This window comes from Lontra canadensis, unplaced genomic scaffold (assembly GCF_010015895.1).
Source record: "Lontra canadensis isolate GAN:19392208 unplaced genomic scaffold, GSC_riverotter_1.0 scaffold13, whole genome shotgun sequence".
In the NCBI taxonomy this organism is placed as follows: domain Eukaryota; kingdom Metazoa; phylum Chordata; class Mammalia; order Carnivora; family Mustelidae; genus Lontra; species Lontra canadensis.
The window spans coordinates 639,643-652,181 of record NW_022631007.1 but is presented as its reverse complement, the minus strand read 5'-3'; the positions used below and the strand labels follow the sequence as shown (position 1 = coordinate 652,181).

General features: G+C 58.9%; 1 protein-coding gene across 1 annotated transcript; it reads right to left on the bottom strand.

The window, feature by feature from the left end:
* Positions 1-210: 210 nt before the first annotated feature.
* Positions 211-12,493, bottom strand: WNT10A (Wnt family member 10A). Its single transcript, XM_032857229.1, has 4 exons — positions 11,961-12,493; positions 10,655-10,917; positions 3,347-3,726; positions 211-830 (listed from the first exon to the last, which is right to left on the bottom strand). The coding sequence occupies exons 1-4, from the start codon at positions 12,071-12,073 to the stop codon at positions 333-335; spliced, it is 1,254 nt and encodes a 417-aa protein (XP_032713120.1). The 5' UTR covers positions 12,074-12,493; the 3' UTR covers positions 211-332.
* Between the last annotated feature and the right edge of the window lie 46 nt (positions 12,494-12,539).

The following is a 12,539-nucleotide window of genomic DNA, read 5'->3' as shown; positions in this document are numbered from 1 at the left end:
CACTCTCTCTCCAGGGGGAAGAGGTGAAGACAGGAAATGGAAAAGGCCCAGAGACTGCCCGGATGACAATCGCCCTGGCCCCGGGTGTGGGTCAGTTCCCAGCCCAACTGAGATGACTGAGCCTGGGGCAACGAGCGCCCACAGAAGTGAGGGGTGGCGTCCAGGCAGGAGTGGACTGCCCCCTAATTGCCGATCTGACCCTCCGAGCCGGAAGGTCCCTCTCCGATCAGAAGGTCCAAACTCCTCTCCCAGGAGTCTGGACGACGACGCTGTCCCGGAGCGCCAAGCTGGCAAGCGGCAGAGGGCCGGGCCCCGGCTGGGGAGACCTCCGCTCACTTGCAGACGCTGACCCACTCGGTGATGCGGCACTCCTCGCAGACGACGAAGCAGCACCAGTGGAAGCGGCAGTGGCAGCGCTCGCTGCGCGTCTGGCGCAGGATGTTGTGGCCGCGGCCGCAGCACATGCTGCCGCAGCCGTCGGGGCCCGCGCTGCTCTTGTTGCACAGGCGGCCCACGGTGCCCGCCGAGTCCAGGCGCGGCTCGCGCTCGCAGAAGTCGGGGGACTTCTCGAAGTAGACGAGGTCGGCGGGGCTGGCGCGGCGCCGCGGCCCCGGGACGCCCGGGGCGGGCGAGGGGGCCCCCGCGGGGCCGGGCTCCAGCTGGCCGCCGTTGCGGTTGTGCGGCCGGATGAGCGTGGCGCGGTGGAAGCGGCTGCGCAGCAGCGCCCCCACGGCGCGGAACTCCGGCGTCACCTGCCAGCACGTCTTGAGCTGGCAGCTGCCCGAGGTGCCGTGGCACTTGCACTTCCGCCGCATGTTCTCCATCACCGCCTGCGGAGGGAGGCACGGCGAGGGGTGACGCCCGCGGCCAGCCCCACGGCCCTCCTCCCAGCGCAGACACTGGCCTTCCAGAATCTCGGAGAATTCTGAAACTGACTCGCATCGAACACAGGCAAAAGCTGAGGCCCGAAACAGAGCGGGGCGAGGGGGGCGGGGCGGGGCGGAGGTGTGTGGGTGTGTGTAGGGTTGTGGGCTGTGGGCGGCACAGCTCCTGAGCCAGGCACTACTGAGAAAAACTCCCGCCTGCTCTTCAGGACTGTTCTCCCATCCCACCTCCCACCAGGCCAGGTCCTGGGGGAATTCCCTCCTTCCTCCCCTCCTCTCCTTTTCCAGCAGCTGCAGGGGGCCCTTGGGGCTGGAGGCTCTTGCTTCCTGAGGGGGGATCCCAGATCCTCAGGGAAATTCCCTCTCCTTCCACCCCTCAGGTGTGGGCCAGGGGTGGGTGCTGGCCCCAATATATCCCATCCGCAAAGCTTCTGGCCTCTATCCAGGCATGAGTGGGGGCTGCAGAGAGTCTGAGAAAGCCCCTCTCAGCCTCTGGGCCCTGCAGCCCTTTGCAGGGAGCCTAAGGAGGGGACAGAAACTGGGGAGACTCCTCTCTCCTCCATTATACTGGCTGGGGCTTATTCTGCCCAATGCTGAATGCCACGGAACCTCCTAGGGGAGAGTGAGCATCAACAGGGGCCAAAGGCTCTACCTGAATACAGAATGGGAAGAGTCCCAGAGAACCAGACTCCCTGCAATGAAAATGAGGACAAGACCCCATGCCTCCAAGGGAAGTAGTTACATGAATACAGCCTACCCACCGCCTCTGCTCAGCTCTCAGCCTGCTCTAGAATCTCCTCCCAAAGAACCCCTTGCCATTATTATCCTCACTAGAGACACCAGAAGCAGTTGGCCACATCTTCTCCCCCCCACCCCCAGACTCCATTCCAGAACACACCCTCAGGTCAGGAAAGCAATGATCTGGGGCCCTCCAACCTGGGCAGTTAAGGCCACAAAACAGAGATCATGCCCTCTGAGTCTTAAAAGGCGCCTCTGCTGGTAGGTGCAGCCTGTGGTGTCAGCACCATGGAGGAACCAGCCCAAGCCCCCCCACCCCCGCCAACAGCTCCAGAATGTTTGCTTCCCACAGGCAGCAGCCATTAATTAAGCAGTTTAACAAGGAGGAGGAGGTACTGTTGGTATGGGCTGGGATAGTATGGAAGCTTGGGAAAGAAGCTGGGTGAACAGGGCAGGGCTGGGTGGAAGCTGGATGTGACCTGAGGGTGCGTATGCCTCAGTTTACTTCACCTCTAAGTCAGGCTGGGAAGAGCTGAATCAGCTCCGAGTCTCTGGAAGGAGAAGGCGAATGGCCTGGGCTGAGAGGCCCGGAGAAAGGGGGATGCAGAGGGGCAGGTGCGAGCCAGAGCGAGGAGAAGGCAGAAACAAGGCCCGAAGGCAGAAACAAGGCCCGAAGGCAGGCCAGGCAGAGCCAGAGAGAAGGGATGGGGGCTGAGCAGCCAGGAAAGGAGGGTGCAGAGTTATGAGAGGGGGCTAAGGGGGCATCTCAGTGGAGGCAGACGCGTAGTGCAGACAAGGCCGCAGCTCAGCTTGAGAGAGCACAGGCCCCTTGCTCAGCTGCCTGCAGACCAATCCTCCTCTCCCACTTCCTCGCCAGTTGCATGGCCTTGGGCAAGCTCCTCCATCTTTCTGTACCTCGGTTTCCATATCTGAACACGAGGCTAATACTAGGACCCTCAGGGCTAGTTGTAAGGATTAAATAGGCTGCTAGGCACTAAGGTGCTCCAGGCAGTCCCTGACACATAGGAAGGACAAAATAAATGCAGGAGATTATCTATTCCCTTCCCTAAATGCAGGTGATTATTCCTTTCCTTTCCTTTCTTCTTCTTCTTTTTTTTTAATGAATGATCTTTGAGTAGTATGAACATTCAAAGGAAGGGAGGTAAAAGAGAAAGGCAACCATGCAACCCCCACACAGGGCCATGCTGGCCCCCAGTCGCCTCCCCTTGCAGGAATCCCTCATTCTGCACGGAAAGGCTGCAAGAGGTCAAAGATCACGGCATAGGATAGCACAGAATCATGGAACATTAGAGCTGGGCCAGGGCTGGGGGGATGTAGGGGACTGGGTGATCCAGTTCAACTTTCTTGCTTTATATGGGAGGTGGCAGAGCGGCAGAGCAGGGCCAAGGCCCTCAAGGCCCTGACTGCACCCCAGTGCCCCTTCCATCGCTCACTGCAAGGTAAGGAGAGGACCAGGCTGCCCAGCATAGTGGGGAGCTGATCCAGGACAGGGCAGGTCTCATCCCTGTCTCCCCCGCCTAGTCCAGTGCCTGGCACACAGTGGGCCTCCAATGCATGTTTGAGGACTGGATTAGGCAGGGGGCAATGAGAAAGCTGCTGAGCTGGGGGAGTGGCTGTGTTGCCTAGAGGAGAGGTCGGCCTGGGGTGGGGGAGGGGAGGAGCCCTAGGCAGAGGGGTCTGGAACAGGCGGGTGGGGCTCTCACCTGCCTCCCAACTCGGTTGTTGTGGAGCCTCATGCGCGCGTGGATGTCTCTGTGAGGCTCCCGGGAGTCCAGAAAGTCCTTAGAGAAGCGCTCCCCGAAGCCCACGTCGGGGCTACAGCCGCCCCACTCCCAGGAGTCCTGCAGGCCCGGGCTGGCAGGGGGCAGGGCCGGGTGTTCCGGGACCCCGTGGCTCAGGCCCTTACCACGCTGGAGCGCGTCCAGCTGCAGGCGGTGCAGCTTCCGGCGGAAGGCCTCCTCGTCCCCGCGCCGGGAGGCGTCGCAGCCGCACGCCCTCAGTTTACCCAGGGCACAGGCGTTGGACACGGCGTGTACGACCCCGGCTGCGGCGATGGCGTAGGCAAAGGCGCTCTCTCGAAAGCCTGAGGGTGGAGATCCAGGAAACAGACTCTGGGGGGCTTCGATGTCTCATGCCTCCGCCCTCCCTGCCCGACCTTCTCACCATAAGAGGAGGAAACCGAGGCCCAGTGTTGGGGGAAGGTCTGGTACAAGGATCCAGACTCAAAGAGGGACAGAAATCACCCCCCAGAAGTTCGGGGTACAGAGTGGAGTGGGGGAGGCCTCCCCCAGAGCCCTCTTTTTGTTTGACACTCCATTCCTGGTTTCATTAACATCACCCTTAGCAAGCTCAGAGTCTGTGTCTACCTCTCTCCTGTTGGACAGAAAGTATCTGGTAAACATTCTTTTGAAAATCAGGGACTGAATCTATTATCTCTCATGCGATATTTGCAATTTAAAAAATAAGCCTGCAGAAAGAAGACAAAATTTAACCTAAAAAAAAAAAAAATCATTCGTGATGAACTTCCAGGCCCCAGAGGATGTTAAATGTGCAGAAGGGCAAGGAAGAGGAAATGTGTCCTCCTAAAGCTCCCGGCCCCAAGGCTGCCTGCCTGGTGTCACTCGTTTCTGCCGACTACAGAACATTCTCCGATGGCCAAGTTCAAAAGCCAGAGAAAAGAGCCCATGAGTTTTCCCTTTCCCTGTCCACAGGCATCCCAGAAAATCTGAGAAAAGGGCACCATTCCACTACCTGTCCTGTCTAGGTCAGCTGAAGGGGTTGTTTGAGGGATGCTGAAACACAGCCCAGTGCCCTGCAAGTAGTGTTGAAAGTTGAGAGGGAGGGGTGAGCTAAGGCAGACACCTTCCTTGAGATGCTCAGGGGCACGGACTCCCTGATGAACCACTCTCAGGGGCCCAGGACTGGTCTCCACTACTGTTCTCCTCAGTGTTTCCCAGTCTGACCCATCCTCTGGGAAGGCCCTGGTAGGTCTGGGCCTCCTTGGCAGAGGGAGGTCTACTTGCAGAGGATGCTCTGGCTCGGGGACCCACAAGGAGATTCTGGCTTATTCTGCATCTAGAAGGGACCAGCTAGCAACATTTTCTGGTACAAGTCTCTGACCAACCTCTGAAACCGAGAGAGCGTGGGCAGTGGGACAAGAAGCCAGGAGCAATCAGGAGAACTCACCTGCGCCGAAGGCCAGACCCTAGCAGGAGACCGGAGGCTTGCAGGAGACCAGAGATTCAGAGGAAAGAACTCTGGGTCCTTCCACGCTAGCATCAAAGACTGAAAGGACATGCTCTGGGAGTTCCCACAACCTCAGAGAGCCAATGAGGACTGGACAGAGACCCTAGCCCAATCCTGCACCCTCCATGCTCACCCTCTGCATCACAGGGTCCTGTCCTCCTGTCCTTAGCTAGCCACTCACCCACCCCCTAAAAAACAAGATGTGTAGTCATTGAAAGTATGAACTCTGGAGGCAAATTGTCTGTGTTCAAATCTTAGCTCTTCCATTTATTAGCTATTAATAGATACATGACCTTGGCCAAGTGACTTGATCTCTGTGCCTCAGTTTTCTCATCTGTAAAACAAGACTGTTACTAACTGCTTCATTGTTGTCCCAAGAATTAGTAAATTTCAAGTACTTAGAAGAGTATGTTGCTCATAGTGAGTACTGAGCAAACATTAGCTATTTTTGAGAAGTTCTTCATGCTGTCTCATTCCACTCACAACAGCTGTAGTTTCAGGCCATTGCTTCTTGTTTCCCCCAATCAGGGACAGAGCCCAGCGGCTCATGACCTACTTTAGGATCAATCACATGGGCCACCAGAAGCCCGAGAAGCAGGCCATCCCTGTCTATCTTCTCTCTCCATCATCTCAGGATCTTTTCTGTAATGAGCAGACAGGAGGAGATGAGGATTGGCCTGAAGCCTTTTAAGGGGATGTTGGGAATTGGTGGGAGCTGGAAAGGAGTAGACACTGACATGGGAGGTGAGGCCCAAGGGAAAGGAGGGCAGACCCAAGTCCCTAGGGAGCGCACCCCTTGCTTATTCACTGCCTTTTAGCTGTGGAACTCTCAGCATTTCCCCTATTGCTAGGGAGCTCATCAGCCCACTGCTAAGGCCAAATGGCAATACTCAGATCTCCAGAAGCAGCCTGGGCCTCAGAAACCATCCCCCGCTTCAACACACACAGTGCAAAAGGGAGATACCCAAGGTCACAGGGGTTAGGTAGCCCACCCAGCCCCAGCTCTCTCAGCTCCCAGGCCTGGTAACTTTCTGCTAAAGGACAGTTGGCTCTAGGGAAGACATCCTCCCGAGTAAGAAACCCAAGTGTCCCAGGTCCCAGTTCCTATGGCCCTATCTATGCATGCCACTAAGAAAGGGCAAGAGGCTGGTCCAAGGGGATATGCTGGGCCAATCACCATCTTCTGGCTTTTGTGACATTCAGAAGCATGTCCAGAGAAGTCTGGAAAAATGTAGTTCACAATCTACAGAGAATACCCCTACCTAACCCAGGCAGCCAAAAACGCCAAGCCATGGCCTCTGGCAACTGTCATAGCCACGTGCAGGGGCGGCCAGGCAGGGCCCTTGTGACCACCCTCTGCTCCAAGCATCCAGGATTCAGAGAAATCCAGCCTCCTAGGTCTGCCCCCAGCTCCCACTCAGGGCCCCAGTTTCGGTCCTGGCCCTGTCTGGGGCAGACACAGGCACTGTGCCATCTGGCCAGCTGGAGGGGGAGAGGGGTGGAGCCGGGGCCAGCTGGGCTGCCTGAAGCATGGAGGGAGGGGGGGCTTGTTAAGACGCACAATTAGCTGTCCTGCCTTTGATCTGGGACAGGGACTGCCAGCATCTAAGTGGAGTCAGCTGCTGCTCCAAGATGGGGCTGGGGGAGGAGGGTGGGAGGGCAGGGGAGCATGGATGAGAGAGGGTTCAGGAGCCAGTGGGAACTAGGAGGGATCAGAGACGCTTGAGCCCCGCCTATTTGAGTCAAAGAGGGAGGGAAGGGGAGAGATCTGGTCTCCATCCCCTCCATGCAAATCATCTGTGCATTGCTCCTGTGCCTGGGCTGAGAGAGAGAGAGGGAGAGAGAGGGTTGTGTGCATGTGGGAACACTTAGGGGTGACACTGAATGTGGCTACACGTTTGCACAAACAAAGGTAGGTGTGTGTGTGTGTGTGTGTGTGTGTGTGTGTTTATACGTGTCAGTTTCATTGCCTGGTACTCAGGGAGGCAGTGGTTGAGGGCAGTCTTTAAAGTCAGCTGGCCCACACTTGAGTCCTGGCTCCATAGCTCCCTTAGAAGCTGTGTGACTAATGGCAAGTTACCTAACCTCTCATTGCTTCATTTGTAAAATGAGGATACTAATAGCACCCATTGCATGGGGACTCTTTGAGGATCTTAAAGTACAGAAAAAGTGCTTCAGAACACTGCCAGATAGGGGTGCCTGTGTGGCTCAGTGGGTTAAGACTCTGCCTTCAGTTCAGGTCATGATCCCAGAGTCCTGAGATCAAGCCCCACATGGGGCTCTCTGCTCCTCAGGGAGCCTGCTTCCCTTTCTCTCTCTCTGCCTGCCTCTCTGCCTACTTGTGATCTGTCTGCCAAATAAATAAAATCTTTTAAAAAAACAAAGACAAAAACAAAACAGTGCCAGACAAACAGCAAGTATTTAATATGTATTAGCTAACTTATTGGGGGCTATTAGAATAATGGAACATTAAGCGATCCTGGGATATGATTGCCCAAGCCTCTGTCTCCCTATCTGCTTGTACCAGTAACCCCAAACCTGCAGGCCTAGGCATAGAACCAAGGCTCCTCAAGGATGGCTGTAAAAGGGAGGTGGGAGAAGAAAAAGCCAGGGCTTTGGAGAGCAGACCCTGGACTCCCAAACTGGGCTTCCATTGGGCTGAGAGCCTGGCTGGCTGCTGGGCCTCATGACCCCTCTTTCCATCCATTCTAGATGGGTCTGGGCCTTGGGAGAGGGCAGAACTAACCTGTGTGGGTGTTCCTAGGGCCTGCTGCTGGAATCTCCTACACTTGCCTCCACCAGCCTCTCCCTGGCCCCTACCTCACCCTCCTTTCCATTCCATTGTCCCCTGTATCCAGAGTGAGAGATGGATGGGTGTTCTAGTACTCACGATGAGGGGCTTCCCTCCAGATGTGTTGCCAGCAGATTCCAATGGTCTGGATCCTCAGAACAAAAAAGCTGGGGATATCAGTGCCCTGGACCTTAGGTCAGAGCCATCCCTGGGTTGGGGACCTTCCCACAGCTTTTTTTGGATTCTAGCCCCCCGAGAAGCCTCTCTCCCTGTCCCCTACCCACCCAGGTTCTAGCACCCTGTCATGCCCTCTCCTGGGCTGGGTAAAGCCCTGTTATATGCCCTGCCTTCCCAAGTATGTCCACTCTAGATGTTCAAGCGCCTTTTCCTCCTACACTGGAACCCCATCCCTTTACCCAACCCATTTCTGGGGACGTGCCAGGACAATCAGATGCAGTAACAGCATTAAGGTGGAAGGCCCAAGGGACCACCTCCTCCTAGCAGTCTCTGAACTCTAGATATGGCAGAACGAACCTTTAAGAGAACCCCACTGGCAATCTGGGTTGGAAGAGGGGTCAGTGCCCTGTGTTCCACTTGGGGGAAAGAGGTCACCTGACCCAACATGGGACAATTCACAATTTGAAAAGGACACTGGGGGAAGGACCCAGCACAGGGACTGGCTGCCACCAAGAACGGTCCCACAGAATTCAAATTTAGCCAGTCTTTGTGGTGATTGGCAGGGGATATAACCCCACAGGAGGATGAAGGATGAATCCAGATACAGAGTGAGGGAAGGGTTGTAATGGTGGTCGGTGGCAGGAGAAAGTGGCAATTTTTTCCAGAAGCCCAGAGTCCCCAGCGAGGAGGGAGAGGTAGAAAATATGATGTCGCAATGCCGGAGCAGAAGTCACCTAGTAGGACAGTGTTCCAAGGCCAAAGGAAGGAGCCCAGCTCCACTGCCGGAGGAGAGCCCAGGAGCCGCTGTCCCGCCCCTTCCCCCCCGCACTGCGCACCGCCCCGCCCTGGCTAGCCCCGGCAAGTCTCCCCCCTCCACCCCTAACCTACCCCCTACCCGTCCCCCCAGCTCACCTCCCGCGTATTAAACTGCAGGTGAACCCGGGAGCGCCTGGCGCCGCGCCAAGCCCACGCGCTTCCACGACTCCGAACTCACCCCTGACCTTCAAAGACCCCACGTCCTCTACCGGGCCCCACGGACCTCTCGCGGGCGAAGTAATCAAGACGCTTGGGCTCACTCTATCTAGAGGGAACAGGAGGCCCAGAGGGGAAGAGGGGACACCGAGGCCGGGAAGAGGGATGAAGAGCTTGCCTTGCCTTTCCTCACCAGAAGCGGCTGGGGTGAGAACCTCAGCGCCTGTCTAACGCCCCCAGCCCACGCGAGCAGAACCCAAATCAAGGCCTGGGGTGGGGGTCCCTCATCGCGGGGGCCCGAGCGCTGGAGGGAACACGGGGCGTCGGGGAGCTCACGGGTCACCTAAAGACCCGGAGTAGGAGCTGCCGCGCGGCGGCCGCGGAGAGCTCCCGCCTGGCCAAGGCAGGACAGAGGCAGAGGCCTGTCCCGTGACGTGGGCGAGCGCGGGCGGCCGGGGCTGGGCGCTAGGCCCGGGTCCCCCCACAGCCGCGGTCTGCCGGGCCTGCGGGGCTCGGGTGCGGCGGGGCGCGCGGGCGGGGCAGGAGCGCGGGGCAGGGGCGGCGGGGGTGGGGGTGGGGGGAGCCCCTTGGAGGGCCGCGCGGCTAGGGCCGGGAGCCGTCTGCCGCGGCCCGCGGGGATTAGTTCGCGGCTGCATGCCGCCACACGCGTCGGGCTGGGCTCGGCCGGGTAGAAACAGCGCCCCGGGCGCGCGGGGGAGGGAGTGGGGAGGGCGCGCGGGGGCGGGGCGGGCGGCCTGGAGCTGGGCTGGGGGAGGCTGTGTTGGCCCCGGACTTGTCCCCTGGGAGCCCCTGGGGATGTAAGGAGGGGTCCTAGTGAAAAGGGGATTGTCCCCGGCTGGCCCGAGTTCTTTTTGAAATTAGGGTACCTTGGAGTCTGACTCTTCCAGAAGCCTCTGGGCCCCAAGGCCACAGGGTATAGGAGTACCCCTCTTCCTCCACTGTCAACTGAGAATTAGGCAAGTCCCAAAGAGCCAGGTCCCCACACTGTCCCACTCAGGCAGCTGAGAGGAAAAGATAGATAAATCCCCCATCTTCCTGGAAGATCTGAGTCCAGACCTAAGATACTAAGGCAGGAGGTGGGTGTGAGCAGAAACTATCTCCAGCCCAAGCTCCTCTAGAGGTTGTCAGGATGGGCCCTGGGTCACCCAGAAGTCCCAGGGGGAGGACAGGGAGTGGGCTGGGGCTTCTCTGGGCTGTGAGGGGAAGAGAGGTTGGCAGAGCTGTCAGGCCTGCTGGGCGGGAGGCATGCACACACCCAGGGCCTCTGATTCAGAGAAGGTTCTCGGGGGCGGCGGGAATGACACAGAGGCTGGTGGTGTACCCTGACTGCCGGGAAGAGCTTTTGCAGAAGTACAGACATTTTACCTGTCCGGGCTTCCCTCACCCACACCTTTCAGCAAAAGTCCTTCCTGCTGGCTCTGGGCGCCTTATCCCAGGCTCTCCATCCTAAATGCTGTTTACTAGGGAGAGGGTAGCTTGAGGAAGGTGACAGATGTGGATCTTTCCTGAGCCTGAGATATACAGTGTCAATGACAGGGCAGGCTAAGCCAGGAGTCAGTTCTCAGGCATGGAACCCGCTACCCTCAGCCCACGCAGCCCAGGCTGGAGACACTTCTGCCCCATTTGTCTGGGGCCCGATAGACCAGCCAAGACCAGATAGGAGCAGTCGGGCTGGTAGGTGGGCACCTGGGGGGCGGGGAGGGGAGTTGCCAGCTTGAGGGAGTGTGTTGGGGGTAGTTGGCTTTCCTGGTGAAGGTGCTGGATGGGTGTGCAGAAGAGCAAGGGTGGGAGGAGGGGCAGCTACCTCTGCTGAAGATGGGGCTCTCGTAGGGGATCTTGTTGCGAGTCTCCAGACTGGAGCAATTCCAGCGCTGGTCCCGGAACTGGTGCTGGCACTCATGGATGGCGATCTGGATGCCCTGGATGGCCGAGGCGGCCACATCGGGGTGACGCACACACACTTCCATCTGCCTCCTGCTCAGGCCCGGCAATGTCAGGCACACCGTGTTGGCATTGAGCACGGGCTCCGGGGGCAGGCGGAGGCCCAGAATGTCGTTGGGTGCAGACCTGCAGGCAGTGAGGAGTGGGTGTGGGTGAGCGTTTAGGGGAGCTAGGAGGGCCCCACTTAGCAATCCACACTCTGTCCCAAAGGCTAGAGTCCCCCTGTTCCAACCTCTGCTTCTAAAGGTTAGGCTTACAGGTAGAGTCCTAAGCCTTCTCCTGTCCTTGGTCCTCTTATCATCGTTGCTTCCAATGCCACTTGCCCAGCTGCACACCTACACAGGTTAACGTGTAAATGCGCACACGTCCAAAATGCCTGCACACGTATTTCATAAGGATCTGCTGAGGCCCTGATGCTCACGTCCATAGCGTTCCCCAGGAGACCACTCCCAATGCCTGTTTCAGACAGTCCCATTCACACGGACACACTTCTCACACATTGAGGGGGCCACACAGACCCAGGAATACTTACACACATGCACACTTCAGACAGAGCAAAACATGCATACACACAGACACAAGAATGAACATGGGCACATCTTAACATGTATCTGATCTGTAAACTCAGTCACACACATGTGCACACACAGACTGCTGTTTACAACATAACCCACAGGGTTCACAAAATCACACACACACACACACACACACACACACACACACTGAGAACCCTTCTGGCTGCAGCTGTCTCAGTGACCCCACCTGAACTACTCCCTTCCAGACCCCCCCCCCCCGCCGTGCCCCTGGTGGGGGGGTCATCTCTGAGGTGGAGCAAGGCATTTTGAGCTCTCTCCTGGGGGTGGGGACGCATTCCCCCAGCCTGGGACGGACTCCAGTTTGGCATTTTCCCCCTCACATATACACACACCCCGTCTGCTAGTAGCCTTCACTTTCCTGGGTACAGCCTTGTCTCCCGGGACTGCCCGGATTCTGTCACCAGTTCAGCCCCCTCCTATGAGGGCAGTGTCTTTCATTGGGTACCAGCACTTTCCTGCGACGCGGTCCCTCCCTCCTTCCAGGGTCCCCTGCCCCAGCGGGAGCGCCAGAGGCCCCCCGCGGCTGGGGGGTCGCAGCTCTCCAGGAGGGCGGGGCGGAAGGTGAGGGCTCACCTGGGCACGGTGGTAGCCAGCAGCAGTAGGAAGAAGAGGAGCGCGCAGAGCGCGGGCCGCGGCTGGGGCCGAGGTCGGAGCCGCGGCCAGGGACAAGGGTGGGTGCTGCCCATGGCGCGCGGGCCGTCACGGGCCAGGAGTGGGGGGCTCACAGCCCGGCGGGACCGGCGAGCCAGGGGCGACGGCGCATGATCCGCGGGGGTCGGGGCGGCTGCGACACACAGCTCCGACTCGGGTCACGGCTCCGGGAGCAGACGGCGCCCGCCTCCCCGCTCCATGGGGCAGCGCCCCCGGGCACCGCCCTCGGGGTGGGGGGGGCGGGCGGGCGCACCGGGCACCTCCTGGCACAGGGGTCCAGGGAATTTCCCAAGGCCCCCCTGCGACAACTCCTGGTGCCTCTCGAGGGTAAGGAGGGGGCCGGAGGTGCTGCGGGCTGGGGACGAGAGGTTGGGGTGCCGGGGAGCCCCCCAGAGCAGCGCCTCAAGCCTGCGTGCTTCCGAGGGCGTGCGAGGCGGGCGGCGGGGGGGGGGGGGGTGGGGGGGGCGGCGCTGCCTGTGCCCGGCCCCACCGCCCAGAGAG